This window comes from Biomphalaria glabrata, chromosome 8 (assembly GCF_947242115.1).
Source record: "Biomphalaria glabrata chromosome 8, xgBioGlab47.1, whole genome shotgun sequence".
Lineage (NCBI taxonomy): Eukaryota > Metazoa > Mollusca > Gastropoda > Planorbidae > Biomphalaria > Biomphalaria glabrata.
Window position 1 is genome coordinate 32,506,748 of NC_074718.1, and position 22,322 is coordinate 32,529,069.

The 22,322-nt window shown below is 38.2% G+C and overlaps 2 protein-coding genes across 2 annotated transcripts; one reads left to right on the forward strand and one right to left on the reverse strand.

Moving 5' to 3' along the window:
- Positions 1–4,866: 4,866 nt before the first annotated feature.
- Positions 4,867–5,304, reverse strand: LOC129927828 (uncharacterized protein C10orf62 homolog). The gene has a single exon (XM_056039353.1). It carries the CDS (start codon positions 5,302–5,304, stop codon positions 4,867–4,869), a length of 438 nt encoding a protein of 145 aa, XP_055895328.1.
- A 7,272-nt stretch (positions 5,305–12,576) lies between these two features.
- On the forward strand, positions 12,577–14,559 carry LOC129927829 (uncharacterized). The gene is made up of 2 exons (XM_056039354.1): positions 12,577–12,607; positions 13,325–14,559. Exons 1-2 carry the CDS (start codon positions 12,577–12,579, stop codon positions 14,557–14,559), a joined length of 1,266 nt encoding a protein of 421 aa, XP_055895329.1.
- Positions 14,560–22,322: the final 7,763 nt, after the last annotated feature.

The following is a 22,322-nucleotide window of genomic DNA, read 5'->3' on the forward strand; positions in this document are numbered from 1 at the left end:
TGTTCGAATCCCAGTGAAGGAATTTAATTCTAAGAGATTCTATCTATCTATCTATCTATCTATCTATCTATCTATCTATCTATTTATCTATCTATCTATCTATCTATCTATCTATCTGTCTATCTATCTGTCTGTCTGTCTGTCTGTCTGTCTGTCTATTAGTCGGTCTATTCGACTATTTGTCTTAATTTATTCATCAATCGCAAAAAATAACTTATTAAAAGGATCAGTCAAAACTTGTTGGACAAACTTTTTACAAACTTTCTTCTGGCCTCCAATCAGCTCATGTCTTCTATTTACGAAGATGTTAATTAGTTAATCAGTAAACTTTAAACACAAAACGAGTTGTTTTTTATTTCTCCTTATAAATATTAATAAGCATTAGTAATTATAGATACGTGAAACATTATTTCATATTCAGTGTTACCAGTTTATTGTTTTTTCTTTTATTTATTAGTCTTCATATTATGTCAGTCGCACTATCGGATAGACATATGTTTAATGACATATATTTAAACTAAAATCTTCACTCATTTCCATTCCAACTTTTAAGTATTTTTCAGACACCAAGAACATTTTTGTTTTCATCTAGATTCGAACTCATCATCCCTCAGTTTGGAGTTTAGAAACAAAATAAAAGCTTAAGAAAAAATAGCACGCCAGAATATTTATATATTGTTCTAGTCTCAGGGTCTTTGTTTCATTCACGTTATAAATATTGTTCCATCACTAAACTATATCCACACCCGTGTGTAGATGCACTTATAATTCGCCGGTATGAACTGATCTATTTCCAGCTAATTAGATCGCACATCATTAATTGAGCCCTACAGTATTATGTGTGTGTAAGTGTGTGTGTGTGTGTGTGTTGAATTTTCTTGGTTTCCGTAAGCTTATGCAAATTTTATGCATCGACCTCGTTTGTTACCTTTGATTATTTTTTTTTAGACAAGATGTGAGAAAGCGGGTTAATTATAGAACACGTGGGAATAAAGACAACATAATTATACAATAGTTGGCTAATAAATTAAAATCTAATTGGCTAATAAAGTTAAAAGTCTTTTTTCTTTTTCTAATTCTCTGTCTTTACTTCCAACACACATGGCCCACCAACACAGGAGATTATTATCTTATCTTATATAATACAGACGTTACTTCAAAAAAAAATAGAAGATAGTTACGTCCTACGCGTCATGCATTTAGTCATGCATGTTAACCAATGACCTAAATTCTGCTAAAACCTATTATACGAATAAGTACTACATCAATTTACACGTCCAACATAAATTGTTACAATTTATCTGCCCTCTACAATGTAAAATGCTCTCAGAAATTATTACACAAAAACTCAACAAAAAAATAGCGGCTTTTTCCCCTTACGGGGGCCGCTAAAAATGATTGTACCCTAGCGCCCCATCCACCAGTTCCGAATGAAGATAGCATCGTGGCGCTCATGACGGACTTTGTGCTGAAGACATGATCTTCTTGTCTAATCAGCGGCAAACAAACGCATTATGAATATTGCATTGATTTCGGATGCACAATGACCATGTTGTCTGGCTAATGGCCAAACACGGGGACTCCAGATCACATAATAGATTACACAATAGCATATTAACAAATAATACACTGGTAGGCCTCCTCCTGTTCATTTAACCTGCATCTGTAAACTGTCCACAATATTTTGTTTACCTTCTCTGGCTACATTTTAATGATTAAAAACAAACAAATGCGCCATCTGAAATCTTTCGTTTGACTGTAAGAACATTATACAATCTTTAATCAGAAAAACATTAAAAAAAACTACATTTTTAAAACTAGAAAAAAAATACATTTAGAAAAAAAAAAGATTATACTTCCATTATACAGTTTAAAATAATTTCGACAACGTCAGTTCCTTGTGCGAAGGATTCTGCCCATTAGGCCAGCGGGTAATGTGTAATTAAATAATCCTATATTGGTACTTTTGTTATATAGACATCCAGTGCTAGATTTAGACTTCTGATTTAGAACTCCTTAGATCTATTCAAGATGTAGATGCACTTCTAGATCTAGAATCTTGATATAATCCAAATTAGATTTACGTCAAATATAAGAAAAACTTTAATCAACTTTAACGTTTGAAAAACAAAACAAAAACACGTAGATCTAGTTATCAGTACACACCTGACTAAGGTGTTTGTTTTTTTCTTCAAATTTATAGCCAAATTTAAATTTATTTCTTTGTTTTACTTTCAAATATTCTAATGTTTGGCCATTCTTCTGTACGCAACATCTCGTACTATCTCCTCCAAAAATTAATACGTTGCTCTTTTAATCACTGATTTCCATGCCCACTGCTCTAGCTGCAGCGTCCATTTATGGTCAAGCTAGGAGTAAATCCTTCTAGAGTTTCCATTTTAATAAGCTCTAGAAGTAAGTCAATAATAGCTGTAAACTTGTCACACTTGATGACTGGTATATATATTCAAAATTCTCTGCTGCATCTGTACTAATTGTTTTCTAGAAGCTTATAATGAGATGTTCCTAAAGCTTTCCGGCGTTCATTTCACTCTCACACAGTGGACCAGGAGGTAGAAAGACACACCGGTATGTCCATCGTTTACGTGATGCTATAGTTATGAGTAAAATACATTTTGTAAAGCCGTCACCTTTATATTGCCCACACAGCTGCCATCCGTTTTGATAAAAAAAAAAAAAAACCCACAACATGTATAACCCGCGGGTTATATGCGCAAAAAAAAATAAAAAAATATTTGTTTGATATGGACGACCAAAGCGTAGTGCTACCGGTAAAAAAAAAAGTCGATGCATTAAACCGAAGTATCTATTATTCAAATGAAATATAAGTACCTGTTAGATAGCTAGTTTAGTTAGTTGGGTGGCGCACTTTAATGTACTGACAGTGAACGGATATTTTAGAATGACGACATAGACTTTGGGGTTAGAGGTTAAGATTGACATTTAGAAATCAGTTACCGCTAGACTCTTGAGGGGATAACATCGTTTTATAGTGACAGACTAGACTGTGGCCCATTCTGTAATAAACGTTTGTTTGAAGTTTACCTTGAGTCATTGAGTCTGTGTTCCTGTTTAGTACCTGTTCAATCTTGTAACGTGATGTTCATGTCCCGAACTCGCAGTCGTAATACACTCAACAAGGCACGCACGCACTTAGTCTAAATAATCATCTTTAGAAATACTTCAGCTACATCTGACTTACACATGCATCCGTTACATACCATACAGACCCTCAATTGTAGTATACGGTTATTACAAACTGGGTTTTACTCAATGCCTAAATTATTAAAACCTTTTTTTTTTTTTACAGATTTAATACATTTTGGAATGACTTGAGAGACTAAAGGTGTGAAGAAGTCGTTCCATAGCCCACACGTGAAGAACTCAATATTGTATCAATATTGTATCATCCATAAAACTTCATTCAGAACTGGAAACTTTTTTATTTCTACAAAACAAAGTTACAAATTGGTTTCATAACAATATGACTCCCTCATCCATAGTAGAACAGACGTAATGGGATCGTTTATCGAATTAGGGTATCCCCTCCCCTCTCTTAACTTCTAAATCTGTTGATTTTTTTTTACCCAGAAAGTTTTTCCACGAAGGTACGAGTCGAGGTATTCTGAAAATGTATATTACTTGTTTTGTTTTTTGTTTCATCTTATTTTACTATACCAGCAATAAAGCAATTTTTGTTTTTCATTGATATATTTAATAGTTTAAAACCCCACTATGTCTAAACTAGCCATTATGATTTATTCCGTGACATTGTCTAAGAAACGAACGTTCCCTAAATGACATGATTAGATCAATACAAACACACACTTCGTGATCGTTTAAAGTTTCTCAATGCCATCGATCGAATAAAACTTCTTTTTTTTTTTCTTGTAGTAATTGAGTCGTGTATCGCAGTTCAAAGAAATCAATAAAAGATTCGACTCAAAACTGTCTGGAAGATGAGATTGCCACTAAAAGGCTATTAGATCAGATCTAACAACAAACAAAAAGTCTAATGTTGGATGTCGTTCTCTTGACATCATTGTGTCAGCATCCAAATTGAAAGGCTGCAACGATTTGAAGTCACTGGGATAGTCAGTTGGTTTTAGTCTGTAATAGCTACATCGATGCTAAATTAGTTGTTGTTGTTTTTTTCTGCCGGGAGCTTTAAAAAGTAATGATGAAACTAACGACTCTAGAATTATGCCAGTTGACATTGTATAAGAAAGTAACTAGTTATTGGTACCTTCATTACATGTATCTGATTTAGAACTCTTTGAGATATAGCCCTGCGCTCAATGGACTCAACGCTTTTAGTGGTGCCACGTTTCTCCCTTAAAAGCTACTGTCTGCAGGCTTTTTCAGTGCACGGACCAAAGGTTTGGAACTCACTCCCCATTGATCTCAGACAGACAACATGCTATACCACTTTTAAGAAGAACATTAAGACCTACTTGTTTAAAACTTTTTTAGATTAGTTTACGATTTCAATTGTCGTATTTGTGTTTGTAATGTTATTACAGCGCCTTGAGCCTACATTTTGTTTGTTAATAGCGCTTTATAAATAAAATTATTATTATTATTATCTAGATCTACTTCAAGGTTTAACTCACCGTTTCTAGACAAAACAAAGGTAATTAGTTACCACTCATTGATGATTTAATGGGTTAATGTTTTAGTGGATTCTGTTTATTGTCATTGACTATGAATAACTGCAAAATGCCAACTTGATCCGACATTAGGAAGTGGGAGACAAAATGTGTACCAGACAGACCGACAGACGGGGTGAGTTGATAAGGGCTTTCCACAAAAAAAAACTGAAATACTCTGAAATATTGTAATGAGTCAACGAATGAGATTTGAGGAACTGTGGATTCTGTGGATACTGTTGTTAATGTGGATACTGTTGTTACTGTGGAAACTGTGGTTACTGTGGATACTGTGGTTACTGTGGATACTGTGGTTACTGTGAATACTGTGGATACTGTGTTTACTGTGGATACTGTGGTTACTGTGGATACTGTGGTTACTGTGGTTACTGTGGATACTGTGGTTACTGTGGATACTGTGGTTACTGTGGATACTGTGGTTACTGTGGATACTGTGGTTAATGTGGATACTGTGGTAAATGTGGATACTGTGGTAAATGTGGATACTGTGGTTACTGTGCATACTGTGCATACTGTGGTTACTGTGGTTACTGTGGTTACTGTGGTTACTGTGGTTACTGTGCATACTGTGAAAAGGCGAAAGCTGAGCTGGTTCGTTCATATTGTAAGGCATAACTTGCTGTCAAAAGTTATCTTTCAAAGTACAAGGGAGGGAGCACGCAGAAAGGGTCGTCCAAAGAAAAGCCTGTCTGAATAACGTGAAAGGATGGACCGGTTTTTTCTCTTGATGTCCTGCTATGATCAGCTGCAGACCAGGAAAAATATAGGGATTTGGTTACGCGAACAGTCACAGAACCCTTTCGAACTGTCACAGCACCTCACGAACTGTCACATCCTATTACGAACTGTTTAAGCCCCTACGAAATATCACAGCCCCCCCCCCCCTACAAATTGTCACAGCCTCCCCTACAAACTGTCACAGCCTCCCCTACAAACTGTCACAGCCCCCTCCCTACGAACTGTCACAGCCCCCCTTCCCTTACGAACTGTCACAGCTCCCCACTACGAGCTGTCATAGCACCCCTACGAACTGTCATAGCACCCCTACGAACTGTCACAGCCCCCCTTCGAACTGTCACATCTCCCCACTACGAACTGTCACAGCACCCCTAAGAACTGTCATAGCTCCCCACTACGAACTGTCACAGCACCCCTACGAACTGTCACAGCCCCTCCCCCTTACGAACTGTCATAGCTCCCCACTACGAACTGTCACAGCACCCCTACGAACTGTCACAGCCCCTCCCCCTTACGAACTGTCATAGCTCCCCACTACGAACTGTCACAGCACCCCTACGAACTGTCACAGCCCCTCCCCCTTACGAACTGTCATAGCACCCCTACGAACTGTCACAGCCCCTCCCCCTTACGAACTGTCATAGCTCCCCACTACGAACTGTCACAGCACCCCTACGAACTGTCACAGCCCCTCCCCCTTACGAACTGTCATAGCACCCCTACGAACTGTCACAGCACCCCTACGAACTGTCATAGCCCCTCCCCACTACGAACTGTCACAGCTCCCCCCCCCTTTACGAACTGTCATAGCACCCCTACGAACTGTCACAGCCCCTCCCCCTTACGAACTGTCATAGCACCCCTACGAACTGTCACAGCACCCCTACGAACTGTCACAGCCCCTCCCCCTTACGAACTGTCATAGCACCCCTACGAACTGTCACAGCACCCCTACGAACTGTCACAGCTCCCCCCCCCCCCTTACGAACTGTCACAGCACCCCTACGACGTAGTCAAGGGACAGATGAGATATGAGAGATGTGTACCTTCAAAACTGAACTTTCTTAAGGTTTTAGGATAAGCACAGACTCTCACTGAGTTCAGTACAACACCAACAAAGCACTAGTCTTGTGTCTCACTTTGTAAGCACAGACTCTCACTGAGTTCAGTACAACACCAACAAAGCACTAGTCTTGTGTCTAACTTTGTAAGCACAGACTCTCACTGAGTTCAGTACAACACCAACAAAGCACTAGTCTTGTGTCTTACTTTGTAAGCACAGACTCTCAGTGAGTTCAGTACAACACTAACAAAGCACTAGTCTTGTGTCTCACTTTGTAAATACAGACTCTCAGTGAGTTCAGTACAACACCAACAAAGCACTAGTCTTGTGTCTCACTTTTTAAGCACAGACTCTCACTGAGTTCAGTACAACACTAACAAAGCACTAGTCTTGTGTCTTACTTTGTAAGCACAGACTCTCAGTGAGTTCAGTACAACACCAACAAAGCACTAGTCTTGTGTCTCACTTTGTAAGCACAGACTCTCAGTGAGTTCAGTACAACACCAACAAAGCACTAGTCTTGTGTCTTACTTTGTAAGCACAGACTCTCAGTGAGTTCAGTACAACACTAACAAAGCACTAGTCTTGTGTCTTACTTTGTAAGCACAGACTCTCAGTGAGTTCAGTACAACACTAACAAAGCACTAGTCTTGTGTCTCACTTTGTAAGCACAGACTCTCAGTGAGTTCAGTACAACACTAACAAAGCACTAGTCTTGTGTCTCACTTTGTAAGCACAGACTCTCACTGAGTTCAGTACAACACCAACAAAGCACTAGTCTTGTGTCTCACTTTGTAAATACCGAGGTAGACGTTTCCATTCTTCTATAGAAATTTAAGCTGCTGAACCAATGCAAGACATTGTCCAAGAACATGAATAGCAGTAAGTAAAAGAAAAATGACAAAAAGATGATTCAGCAACAAAAAGTATGCATGGACACCTTTTATAGTACATTTCATTATGAAGCCCTTAATAGAGATCCTGAATAGATTCTGAACATATTCTAAACCAGGGGTTCTCAACGTTTGAGTCGCTACCCCTCGGTCAAATGACGATTTGCCGGAGTCGCCTAAGACCATCGTATGATCGAAAACCTAATTTTGTTTTTAATCTGACGTACCCTTTGCACCAGCCAGACGTTCATTCACAGTCAAAGATGAAGGTGTTCCGGAGAACAAAAGCGTAAATTTAATAATTTATTGCGATAAAGCAAAAATAATTTCTCTTTTTTTTTTTCAATAACTGAAGTCTGGTGTAGAAGTGTGGCAGTGATAACCCGATTTGTTCTCTTTAATTTTCAATAATATATTTTTTGCGATACATGGGTTTTCCAGACTAGACATAACAATTATTCACATTTGGACTACGTCTTATACCATTAGCCAAAGCACAGTTTTTTATGTTTATAGACGAAAATAATTTTACTTAGGTTGGTCGCCGCATTGTTGTGAATTGTAAAAAAGGAGTCGCCGAGCTATAAAGGTTGAGAACCGCTGATCTAAACTAAAATTGTCTTTCTGTTTAGAGAATCTATTTCTTAATTCAAGGCTACCAGATCTTTTTTTTCTTTCCTAAACTGATAAAAAAATTTTAAAAAGTTTTATGTGTCTGGCTGATAAAACATTAGCACTACATTCAGATATAGCTACTATTCCTTGGATGGTATGGGTAGACAGTCAAGATAGTGTGAATCTTGGAGGGCTAGGACAGGTGGGATCAATGTCGTAGTAGCTGTACAAATCATCAGCAGTCCGTCTCATCAATATTAACCATTAGTATTTTGTTGACACAACATGGGAAGTAACTGTTGTAACAAGAGAATTATCTTTTAGAGTTCCTTTTCTTTTTCTTGTTCAAATATTCTGGATTCATATATTTCTCTTACTTTCTCTCTCTCTCTCTCTGTCTATCTCTCTCTCTCTCACTCTGTCCCTCTCGCTCGCTCGCTCATAATGTCTCTGTAAATGGAATTCTTTCTTTCTCTCTCTGCCAGTTTTTCTTTTAATGTCCCTCAGTATATGGAATTCTTTCTCTCTCTCCCATAATGTCTCTCTGTGGTGAATTAATCCTCTCTCTTTCTCTATCTCCTTCTCTCCCATAATGCACAGCTTATATTTCATCTTCTTTTGAATATTATGTGCCCTTAGAATATGTATCTCATTTTTCCATTTGCATCTTTTTTATTTGATTTTCGTTCCCTTTCATACAAAAAAAAGTTCAACTTCAATATGAAAATAATTTAAGAAAACAAACATTATGAAGAAAATAACAGGCCATAAGACACTGCAAACGTGAGTTCAGTAGACGCCAACTGTAAATTGACAACTGCAAATTTGATTTCTTTTTTTCCATCCTCGAAAATGGGTGAGTGAAAAAAAAACATTTGCATTTTTTTTTTGTATTACAGTTTTCCCCCCTTTTAAATGTTACTCTCTTTTGAAGAGAAACTGAAATCGACCAACTCGCTTTTATGGAACCTCCAGAAGAAGAAGAATTTACATTTGTTTATTTTATTTCATTCCTTCCTTTATGGCAAGCCGTGTGTCCAATGTAGCCGTATGTTTGATGTATTGATCAAATCTAGACGGGGGCTCGTTTGTCAAGGGAAGGAACATTTTAACACAGTTTGCACTGGGCGTTATTCAGATGTGTGCATTCTTTACATCCGTCAGCGAGACAATGGACCAGTCCGGGAGAGGGGGGGGGGAGGATATATGCATGGTTCTGATCTGATCTACATTAGTGATTGGTTTTGATGCTTTTATTTGGAAAGCGCGGTAAGAAAAGAAAGTATTCACTTAAAAACAATAAGTTGTAGATTCAATAAGTTGTAGATTCAATAAGTTGTAGATTCAATAAGTTGTAGATTCAATAAGTTGTAGATTCAATAAGTTGTAGATTCAATAAGTTGTAGATTCAATAAGTTGTAGAGTCAATAAGTTGTAGATCCAATAAGTTGTAGATTCAATAAGTTGTAGATTCAATAAGTTGTAGATTCAATAAGTTGTAGATTCAATAAGTTGTAGATTCAATAAGTTGTAGATTCAATAAGTTGTAGATCCAATAAGTTGTAGATTCAATAAGTTGTAGATTCAATAAGTTGTAGATTCAATAAGTTGTAGATCCAATAAGTTGTAGATTCAATAAGTTGTAGATTCAATAAGTTGTAGATTCAATCGCTCCCCCCCCCCCAACTCCACTGAATCGGCAGCATACCACAGGGGAGCGACATAATAAAAAAATTAAATTATATAGATGTTCAACCAATTTGTTCACAAGCTATGATTTCTGCCCTCAAAGGGTAGATGTGTAATCGCCCTTTCTCCCGGATCCCACAGAATCTGCCCACATTAAAAATGTTAAAATATCAATAAGTAGCTGCTTACATCATATAGATATCTAACTAATTCTGTTAACAAACTGTGATTTCTAAAATAAATATCAATAAGTAGCTTACATCATATAGATATCTAATTCTGTTAACAAACTGTGATATCTACAAATAAACATTTAACCCCCCCCCCCCCCACTCGAAGGGTTAGAGTCAAGGGGGGGGGGCGTGATTGATGCCATCCGCCCAACACCCCACCGAATCGGTCAACAAACTAGAGGAGCGGCATATCGGTCAAAACCTATGGAATAAGACATTCGCCTTTATCTTTGTATCTTTCGGAATATTTCATTAAGCTGTGTACTATTTTCTTAGTATTAGTGATTCATGGTTCAGTGATGTATGTATAATTGCTACTTTCCTTTTTAAGTCTTCATTCCTTAAATTTTTCTAAATTTACATGATTTACTATCTTATATAATACAGACGTTACTTGAAAAAAGAAGATGATTACATCCTACGCGTCATGCATTTAGTCATGCATATAGATCAAATCATAAAAATAAACAACTAGATTAAACAGCACATTAATAAGGCTTGTCTTCGAGTCCGAAGATTAGTGAGGAGTGCAGTATTTCCCGTGGCTACGCAGTCACAGCTACCTACATATTTTGCCACATCCAGGGCAAGCATAACCATTGTTCGCAGGTGGTCGATTTAGATTTTCTTTTCGACGTCTGCGTTTGTCCTCGGCATCGGATTTTCTTTTGGTCTCAAATGTGTATAAAGTATAAACAACCCATTAGATCTCTACTTAACCAACAGACCTGGATTAGTAGTAGATTATGATATTTTCCCTGGTCTATCAGACCATGATAGCATTAGTCAGATAAAAAAAAATCTTACCCTGGAACAGATGCAAACCAACACAACTACATCAAGCTGCATTAAACTTTCAACAAACATTCTCATCAAAAAAAGACATTAACCAACCAGTTGACGACCTCTGGAGTTTCATTAAAAACCATCTTAAAAACATTATAGAAAACCGTATACCAACTACACACTCGTAAAACAAAATAAATAAATGCTGGTTAAATAATAGATTAAAGAAGCTTTCTAATATGAAGGAAAACATTTCATAGAAAATTTAAGAAATTAAGGCAGAAAGAGTTTATAAAAAGTATCTTAAAATTAAACACCTAACCCCAAAAGTAACCAGACAGCTGCAGAATGAATACATAAACAATGTAATATATAAGGATAACAACAAAAACCTATTGTCATACATTAAGTCTAAGAAAATGGAAACAACTATTGGTGTTAAATGGAAATATTTTTTTTTAAATAAATTTCTCGTCTCGATTTTACATGGGTTCCTTGGTGTTTTCTTGAGAGGGTCCCAAACAGAATTACACTTTTGCTAAAAGTCTTTTAGCCTGTTGCGGTACAGGACGAGGGATGCCCTATTCCTCCATGTTGTACATTCTATATGCTGTGGTGCATACAACCTGTTTAAAATATGCTGTGGTGCATACAACCTGTTTAAAATATGCTGTGGTGCATACAACCTGTTTAAAATATGCTGTGGTGCATACAACCTGTTTAAAATATGTTGTGGTGCATACAACCTGTTTAAAATATGCTGTGGTGCATACAACCTGTTTAAAATATGCTGTGGTGCATACAACCTGTTTAAAATATGCTGTGGTGCATACAACCTGTTTAAAATATGCTGTGGTGCATACAACCTGTTTAAAATATGCTGTGGTGCATACAACCTGTTTAAAATATGCTGTGGTGCATACAACCTGTTTAAAATATGCTGTGGTGCATACAACCTGTTTAAAATATGCTGTGGTGCATACAACCTGTTTAAAATATGCTGTGGTGCATACAACCTGTTTAAAATATGCTGTGGTGCATACAACCTGTTTAAAATATGCTGTGGCGCATACAACCTGTTTAAAATATGCTGACCATTCTTAATAATGTATGGCGTGAAGCTGTGAGTCTCGGAGTCTCAAGATTTGAAGCAAGAAGAGTGGCCAGGGCGAAAGAGCGCCGAACCGAACCAACAAAAAGCTGAGAGAAGAAGCAGGCCTATCTACAACTAACCTAACCCACCCAAGCCACACATGCGGCCAGCTATTTAAAGCGAGGATGGGACTTTACAGCCATCTTTGAGTCCATAGGAAATGAAATATGTGCTCATCTTCGACTACGAAGGAGAAGCCATATATATATATAATGAACCAAAGGGTAGGTTAAGGTTGTGGTAGCCAGAGCTGATAACGGCGGCCATTTAGATCATTCAAGTGTACAGGAAACAAACAACAACTGAATGTCCAGATACAAAGTAACACTAGGTTTGATGTGTGATGTAAAATAGAATGACCACTAACGAGTCATGTATCTGAGCCAAGGAAGTTGAAGCTTATCTACTGAATACATAGAGAACAAATAGGAGGATAAACATTGCGTTAGAGAGAAACATTGAGTGACGTAAGGAATGAGGATTTAATATTTAAAAAAAAATACATCAATACAAAAAAAGGCTTATCCTTCCAATTCTCAAATGAAAATGAAAATCCTTTTTTTTTAAAGACCAAAAAAAAAAAAAAAAAAAGAAAAGAAAAAAACATTTCATAAAAATTTAAGTTTCTTAATCTTGATAAATCTGGTTTTAATTAACTCATTAAGCTTGTTCTCGCCAACATTTCTTCTTATGTAGATTTCATAATACAATTGAAATGAGCCGAGGAGTTTTGATCAACTTTGACGGTAAGACTTAAAACTAATAGTGGAGAAATATTCCGGATGAAAAAACAGAGAGAGTGAAAAGATGAGGGGGGGGGGTTCGATTATGAGTTGGCTAATGACTCTCTTCTGTTGTGCAACATCTACTCCACAGTTGAGCTAGAGATGGTACTTAAGAGATGAAACCAGGACAGAAAGAGTTACTGTTCAGGGGAGGGGGGATAATCCATTCAATAAACACTGTTGCCCAGAGACTAAATAAAAACAATATTTGATAATGACGTGTATTTGGTCTATGAGTCTCATATACCATCTCACTTCTCCCGTCTCTCATACCATCCCCAGTCGTCTCTCATACCATCCCCAACCTTTTCTGTCTCTCATACTATCAACCTCTCTCCTGTCTCTCATACCATCCCCAACCTTTTCTGTTTTTCATACTATCAACCTCACTCCTGTCTCTCAGACCATCCCCAACCTTTTCTGTTTTTCATACTATCAACCTCTCTCCTGTCTCTCAGACCATCCCCAACCTTTTCTGTTTTTCATACTATCAACCTCTCTCCTGTCTCTCATACCATCCCCAACCTTTTCTGTCTCTCATACTATCAACCTCTCTCCTGTCTCTCATACCATCCCCAACCTTTTCTGTTTTTCATACTATCAACCTCTCTCCTGTCTCTCAGACCATCCCCAACCTTTTCTGTTTTTCATACTATCAACCTCTCTCCTGTCTCTCAGACCATCACCTCCTCTCCCTTCTCTCATACCATCCCACCTCTACTGTCTCTAATACCATCACCTCCTCTCCCGTCTCTCATACCATAACCTCCTCTCCCTTCTCTCATACCATCCCCTCCTCTCCCGTCTCTCATACCATCACCTCCTCTCCCTTCTCTCATACCATCACCACCTCTCCTGTCTCTAATACCATCACCTCCTCTCCCGTCTCTCATACCATCACCTCCTCTCCCTTCTCTCATACCATCACCTCCTCTCCCATCTCTCATACCATCACCTCCTCTCCCATATCTCATACCATCACCTCCTCTCCCATCTCTAATACCATCACCTCCTCTCCCGTCTCTAATACCATCACCTCCTCTCCCGTCTCTAATACCATCACCTCCTTTCCCGTCTCTAATACCATCACCTCCTCTCCCGTCTCTAATACCATCACCTCCTCTCCCGTCTCTAATACCATCACCTCCTCCCCTGTCTCTCATAACATCACCTCCTCTCCCATCTCTCATACCATCACCTCCTCTCATGTCTCTAATACCATCACCTCCTCTCCCATCTCTCATACCATCACCTCCTCTCCTGTCTCTAATACCATCACCTCCTCTCCTGTTTCTAATACCATCCCCTCCTCCGTCTCTAATACCATCACCTCTTCTCCTGTCTCTCATACCATCACTTCCTCTCCCGTCTCTCATACCATCACCTCCTCTCCTGTCTCTAATACCATTACCTCCTCTCCCATCTCTCATACCATCACCTCCTCTCCTGTCTCTAATACCATCACCTCCTCTCCTGTCTCTACTACCATTACCTCCTCTCCAATCTCTCATACAATCCCACCTCTACTGTCTCTAATACCATTACCTCCTCTCCCATCTCTCATACCATCACCTCCTCTCCTGTCTCTAATACCATCACCTCCTCTCCTGTCTCTAATACCATTACCTCCTCTCCCGTCTCTAATACCATCCCCTCTTCTCCCATCTCTCATACCATCACCTCCTCTTCTGTCTCTAATACCATCACCTCCTCTCCCATCTCTCATACCATCACCTCCTCTTCTGTCTCTAATACCATCACCTCCTCTCCCATCTCTCATACCATCACCTCCTCTCCTGTCTCTAATACCATTACCTCCTCTCCCATCTCTCATACCATCACCTCCTCTCCTGTCTCTAATACCATTACCTCCTCTCCAATCTCTCATACCATCCCACCTCTACTGTCTCTAATACCATTACCTCCTCTCCCATCTCTCATACCATCACCTCCTCTCCTGTCTCTAATACCATCACCTCCTCTCCCGTCTCTAATACCATCCCCTCTTCTCCCATCTCTCATACCATCACCTCCTCTTCTGTCTCTAATACCATCACCTCCTCTCCCATCTCTCATACCATCACCTCCTCTTCTGTCTCTAATACCATCACCTCCTCTCCCATCTCTCATACCATCCCACCTCTACTGTCTCTTATCTTTATTTTTTTATATCACTTTAACTCTATATTTCCCTTTCAATTTCTCTTTGTATTTTTTTTAGTCAATCTCAATCGTAGCATGTTTCAGTATCGTTCTCTTTTCTCTGTCTCTCTATGTCTCTCTTTCTCTCTATGTCTCTCTGTCTCTGTCTCTCTCTCATTGTTTTATTTTCCCCTCCACTTGTCTGTCAATCCCAACTAATTAACGTAACAGCCAGGCGTTGTTTGTATTTCGGGAAGACTCCGAGTCGATAGTTCTAGGTCTCATGTTTCTTACACTAATTACACACGCACAGTGAAATATATTCATCTAGTCATGAACCAGGTAATTGTTCGTAAACTTACAGTGTATACATGATGATTTCCCGAGATATAATAAATGATAAAAGTATACTATTAAACACTAAATGTATATAATGAAAGATTTAGTCCGTCTTATAGAGCTGACGTATTGAAAACTTGTAGATGATTTTATACGAAAAACTACACCTTCGTTGATATCTTCATAAGCATAAGGCAGTTGGCAGGAGAAGGATATAACAAATAGAGTAGGTGCCGACCTCAATTGGTGTTGATTGGGCGCTATTAAATTTCACTGTACATTTGGCTTCCTCTTGAAAACATTCAATAAAGTTTAGTAGTTTAGAAGAGGATCCTATTTTCTTAGGAATTTGAAAAGGCTACTTCGCTGACTAATTCAGAAGCTTTCATCAGATCAACAAATACAATGTATAGCGGCTGACCTATTTCTCTCTCTCTCTTTTTAAATGTCTCCTATAGAAGCCGTAGAGAGGATATCATGTCTATAGTGGATCCACCACTCCTAGAAACCTGATGGAAATTCTGTAAAGACCCAGGAAACTCTCACTTGCAGCTTCCAGAGCGCCACTAGCGAAGATCTTGCCAAGAATGCTGTGAAGAAAGGCGTCGCATTTATTGTTGCAATCACTGCGGAGCTCCTTTTTTTTTTTTTTTTTTAATTGTGACAATCGTGCCATAACAAGATATAGATATAGATACACAGACCTCTAAGAACATGACTTACAAAATTGTCAGTTATTGCATTACCTACATTTGCAATTTATACTAAACACTACGAGGTAATATTTACTACTGGTGTAGAAACTTCTCTACATATTTACTGGGGAGAACGTCAAACGCTAGGAAATAAATCTTTCCATTTTTTTACTGCTCATAAATTATCTCTTCTTAGAAATTCTTTTGACAAAATATTCTCCTGTCACTAAAGTTTTGTATTCCAACGCTCCCACTGTCTTGGAAATGATCAGAGTCAACAAAATGTTTTTTTGCTTAACTGAAAGTTTTTCTTGGCCAAAAACAGAAGCACACTAAGTCGTAACCATTTTATCTCTCTAGCAAACAGACCAAAAGTGATGAATTAAACATACAGGAATATCAATGTTAAAGAACAGGGGGAAGATGTCTGGCAGCGCTTTATGCTGGCTTTCACTGCGCGCACTGCTTAGCTATGACCAGCAGATATAAATATTTATACGGCGTGAGTGAACGATGCGCTTTTTTTTTTGTGTGTGTTTCGTCTTAACACGGGCGTTTAGCGTGAGTAACAATTTCTTGGCGCAATCCCCTGGGAGTCCTTGCTGCCGGAGAGTCGCGGACGCTGGCCAGGGGGGACGGTGGGATGATGGATGCACATTTTATCTGGCTTGACCGGTCGGATTACCTCACGATGGTCAAGTTGTGTCCGTGCGTGGAGGTTTTGGTGGCACTTGTCCATTTTAAGTACACAAGACTGACAAGAGCAACCGTATATATATACGAGTGAGAGAGAGAGGGGTGTGAGAAAAAAAAATAAAGAAAGAGAGAAAGAATGAGTAAAAAAAGAAAGAATGACAAATAAAGAGGAAAGAAGTAGAGAAAGTGAAAGGGAAAAAGAGAGAAACAAAAAAAGAGAGAGAAAGTAGAAACTATCCTAGAATAGAGGAAGAGAACAAACAGAGAAAGTGAAACAAAAAAAAAAACAAATAGAATAACAGAGAGAAAAAAGGGGGGGGGGGGAATAGGTGAAATTGTAGGACAAATAGTAAAAGTAACTGGTCGGATTCATGAATAGTTCTATGTATGTGTCAAGGTCACCTGTCACGTTCTAAGTCTTCTTGTTGGATTTTCCATTCGCTTCTTTTCTCCCTTTTCTCTTTATTCTCTCGTCTCTTTGTTCCCATTTTCTCTTTATTCGATTGTCTCTTTGTTCGCTTCTCTCTTTGTAGAGCCGTTTATATTCACTTTGTTTATCTCTCACTTTCCTTCTTCAGACGAACGCTTCAATCTGACCAATGAGATTTGTATAAGATTGATTTCACTTCAAAGAGATGACTCAAAGTTACTGCAAGAAAGCATGTTCCGGAAATCAGTAACACTAGTAACGTCGCCAAATGCGTTCCGGACACATCTTTAATTGCCCTCTGTAGCGGGAATCGTAATGTGGCTCAGCATGACCAATGCGCTTCGGTAATACCGCACATGACCCCCTTTCTCCTTCTCCCCCCACCCCTCCCCAATCTCCGGCCCCGTTGTATACTCATTCATTCCGGACAAAACCACAAATCAGCCCAGAACGTTAAATAAGGCATTGTATGAATAATATTCCTGCGAGATGGACACGAATCGGCCAGTTGTGAGAGAGACAGCTTGATGAATGGCCCCAGACCAAAGACTTTGCTGGTATGAATAGATTATCATCTTTAAGAGAGAAGTCGCAGACGTGAATCTCTTGACCACTATTGAAAGGGATTACGTCAGACGAACGCAAATAGACTTTTGTTGACTTTTCTTTTTAGCATATTAAATACTTATGTCTAAGTAGCAGCCTATATCTATCTATCTATCTATCTATCTATCTATCTATCTATCTATCTATCTATCTATCTATTTATTTATCTATTTAACTATCTATTTAACTCTCTGTCTGTCTGTCTGTCTGTCTGTCTATCTATCTATCTATCTATCTATCTATCTCTGTTCTGTCTATCTATCTCTGTTATGTCTATCTATCTATCTATCTATCTATCTATCTATCTATCTATCTATCTATCTATCTATCTATCTATCTATCTATCTATCTATCTCTGTTCTGTCTGTCTGAGTGTTTGCCTGTCTATCTAATTTATCTATCTATTTATCCATCTTATTTATTTATGTATTTATCTTACTGTTTGAATTACTTTCTATTTATCTACTTTCTATCTATCTGTCGGTCTATCTACTTTATGTATCAATAAAACTATCTATCTTATTTATTGATTTATCTTACCTTCTGACCAAACCAGTCATCCATTTTATACATTTTATTTCTTCTGTCTGTCTCTATGTTCAGGTTATGTCTCTTTTGCTCGATACCAGAACAAAAAAAAAATGTTTCTCTTATTAAAGCGACAAAGTTGCTAATATTCAGACAAGCTTTTTGATTAGATTTAAACAAAACTGAAAGAATGGGGGGGGGGGGTGAGAGAGAGAGAGTGAGAGTGAGAAAGAGAGGGGAGAGTGAGAGGGAGAGAGGGAGAGGGGAGAGGGAGAGAGAGAGGGGGAGAGTGAGAGAGAGAGGGGGGGGAGAGTGAGAGGGGGAGAGTGAGAGAGAGAGAGAGGGAGAGTGAGAGAGAGAGGGGGAGAGTGAGAGAGAGAGAGAGGGGGGGGAGAGTGAGAGAGAGAGAGGGAGAGTGAGAGAGAGAGGGGGAGAGTGAGAGAGAGAGGGGGAGAGTGAGAGAGTGAGAGAAAGAGAAAAGTATGAATACAAAGAATTGTTTATGAATAGACAATGAAAAAGATACTTTATCTTCAAATTACCGTACATGTATACTAAAAGTTTAATACTTATAATAATATCTATATATACTATCAGTATCAATATATATACATCCTATAACATTTTTCTACATTTCTTGCATGGCGACCGCTACAATCTATATATACAGTTTATATGCCCTATATATCTTACTCACACTCTTATACCATTAATATAAAATTAATTCTTCCATTGTATTGTGTTTCACCATTGTAGAGCAAGCACAGGATGAAAAGAGAGGAAAAAAAGCGGGAAAACTTGAATCCTTGTTTCCTATCAATTAATAGCAGACGTAAAACTTTTCCTTTGTATTGTAGACTAGGGAAAAAAATTAAGCTCTAATTGGCACAGAAAAATATCCCATAATTTTAAACGTAATTATTAGAGATTTCTTCATGACTTAATCGCTGATTGTTCAGTGTGAATAGAACAAATTTTCCCTGGCCGATTGTTTCTGCTTGGAACGATTTAATACAAGAGATTAACTCCGGGTATTTAGCACAGCAGCCGGGCAAATATAGTGATCCATGCAGATAGCCAACGTCACCTGCCTATAGATTTTTTTTTTCTTAATTGAACAATAGAAAACAAAAACATGGGCGCAGTATGGAAGACTGGACAATGAAATGGAATGGACGTTTGATTTGATGGCAAAGGAAAGGTGGGAAGAATGGACAGATATCAAAAAAGAAGCAAAAAGAATAGAGGATTTTATTATGATTGACACGTCAACTTGCTCTGTTTAAAGCAGTAGAATTAAAGAAGAAACTTTCCTATTGGAGCGACCAACACGGACCAAGGGGGAGAGAGAGGAAAGAAATACCTCAAAGCTAAAATAATCACGTCTAGACCATAATATCTGGCTACACGCGATACTGACCAAAGTATTGAACAGGGTCTTGAAGCGTTCTAGCCCGTCTTGGTCAATAATGTTTTTGTAAAGGTTAACGCTTAAAAGGGAAGCCACCACTACAGTACTAGAATAACGGGCAACTATAAATTGCTTTTGTTTTGTATGCTTATATATATAAGGCTTTTACTGTTCGGATTCGAATGTTCGGTGATAGGTCTGTATCCATGACTAAATTGGATATGGACGGTAGGATGAAGTCTACTATATATACACAATGAAAACACTTATCCCAAATCTTATTATAATTCTAGTGTCTGTTCTAGTTTTGTGAATGTTTTTGTGTTTGTTGTTTTTGAGAAAAAGAGTCCTTTCAATCATAACAAATTACAATAAGGATCAATAAAGCAGTCTTTGTCTTCGTCATATTATGACTCTTATTTAAAATTTGAAGTCAACTCTTATTTCAACTCTTAATAAAAGTCTTATTAGAACTTTTTATTTGTTTCATCTCTCATCTTTTCTAATAATACACTTTCCGCCATTCTATCCATTAAACTACACTCAGTGATGCCCAAAATACGGCCCGCGGGCCAGATCAGACCCGCAAAGTGGTTCCATCCGACCCCCCCCCCCCTTCCCCAAAAAAAAAGGTTGAAAGATGTATCTTTACTTACATTAGGGTCCTCATTTTTTCCCTAATGGGTTGGTACCATGACCTTTATTAACATTTGCTTGTTTATAAAATGGGACTCTGAAATGAGAATCTACTAGGAGAAGTAAACGTATTTTTACTTTTTTTTTTTTTTTTGTGTGTAACATGATGATACGCTAACATGTTTGTTTCATAAGGAAAATTCGGCTGTCGAAAAAAACAAAATATAATTGGCATTATCAAAGAAATATTTCGGCATTCTTGATTTGAGCCGCGAATAAAAGATTGTTCAGCTACGGGTACTAGATCCACGGGTTTCTAATCAAATAGTTTCAGGTTAATTATATTTAGTTTTTTTTCTCATTTTGTTGATGTGGCCCGCGACTCGAGTGTTGGAAGTAAAATGGCCCCTATGTCGAGCAAGGTTGAGCATCATTGAACTACACCCACCACTTATTACACTGCAAAGCAAATAGACTTTTGTTCCACGTAAACTCAATAGAAGATGAGAAGTCTTGTACACGTGGTAGTGATCACGTGATTTTTATTTTTAGAAAGTTTTCAAAAGACATTGCCTACTGTCCTGTTGTGAAAGCACCAAATTATACATTATTTTGGCTAAACAGCTCTGGAAGTACCATGGGCGTAGCCAGGGGTGGTGCTGGGGTTCAACCCCCCCCCCGAAAAAATTCCTGTCTACGCCCACGGGAAGTACTGTTCTCTCTGCAGCGCTCTGCCCAAGCTTTAGCCTCTTGAACTTGTTGAGGACGTTTTCTGTTCAAAGATTTACTGTGGAGACTTGTTTTTTTTACAGGCTACTCTAGCCTAATGGCCTCACGTCGTTTTACAGAAAGAAACGTCATAGCAACATACAATAATAAAAAAGAAGTTGTAAACAAACAAATCCCCAACACATTCGTCCATTGAATTTAAACAAAAAAAAAAAAAAAGATAATAATCAGATCACCTTTAAATAGAACAGGAGTCCCGCGGAGTAAACAGCGCGAAATCAATATAAGAATGAATCAAGCCCAAGGAAAGTGAACTCTGTGAAGAGACATTCTCTCTCCCATATTTAAAGCAAGAGTCCCCGTAATTACCGGCCCTGACATCATCAACATCAGCAGATTTGAAAACGTTTTTTTTTTTTATATTTTTATTTTATTCGGAAGTTAATCTGAAAGAAATTTACGCTCATTAATTTGCAGACATTCTTCCCAAACATGGGGCCAGCCCGCTAGAAGGAACAAACAAATAAAAATAGAGAAACAAGATTGCAGGACGATGAGTCGAAGAATGTGAGGGAGGATGGGAGCCTGAAGGCGTTGATGCACGGAGAGGGGAAGAGTGGGCGCTAGGCCATTGTGAAGATGTTAAAAGTAAATAGCGGGAGAGTTTAGAAATATTGCTACAAACTTGGTGAGCGGAAAACATTTTGGTGGATGGCTGAAGACGAAGTCTAGATGAAGGGGCGGGTCATTAGGAAATACACAGACTTAAGGCTAAACAAGCGCATGTCTTAAGCGTGGGAATAATGAGTCTTCTCGAATAGATGTTGTGTGTTGGGAGAATGTCATGATTACATCATGAGAGACACAGAGAGAGCAGGGAGAATGTCATGATTACATCATGAGAGACACAGAGAGAGCAGGGAGAATGATGGAAGAATACATGGAATAGGAGAACTGTAATGACAAGAGAATATGGGAAGAAGGTTTTTAACATTTTTACTTTCATGGTTAAATAAGAGTGAATCAGCTCTGGTAACTACTATAATATTAAGATAGTGCATAAGAGAAAATATGTTAGCTGGAGGTGATTCTAGAGTGAATAAGAGAATCCTTGCAGCAGCAGCCGTTGAGAAAGAAACTATGATTCTAACAGTAAATAAGTTCAAGAAAATGCGTAGAAAGCAATTAGGAAGAGACGATGTCGTTTTTTTTTTAACGCGTTTAACTATTTAAAAAGTTGACCTGCATATAGCCATCTCCTAGTGACGCCTTTTTCAAACATTGCCCCCTTTCAATGGGCCAATGGTCAACGCAGTTCTTTCATTGTGTGTTTCATTTCCTAATTTACATAGAAATCGATTATGTATTTGCTCAGACACCTAATCAGCATCTTTCTGTACAGAAGATTAAACACATGCTTAGACAATATACGAGCATTTGAATATCTAATTGCAAATTTGAATA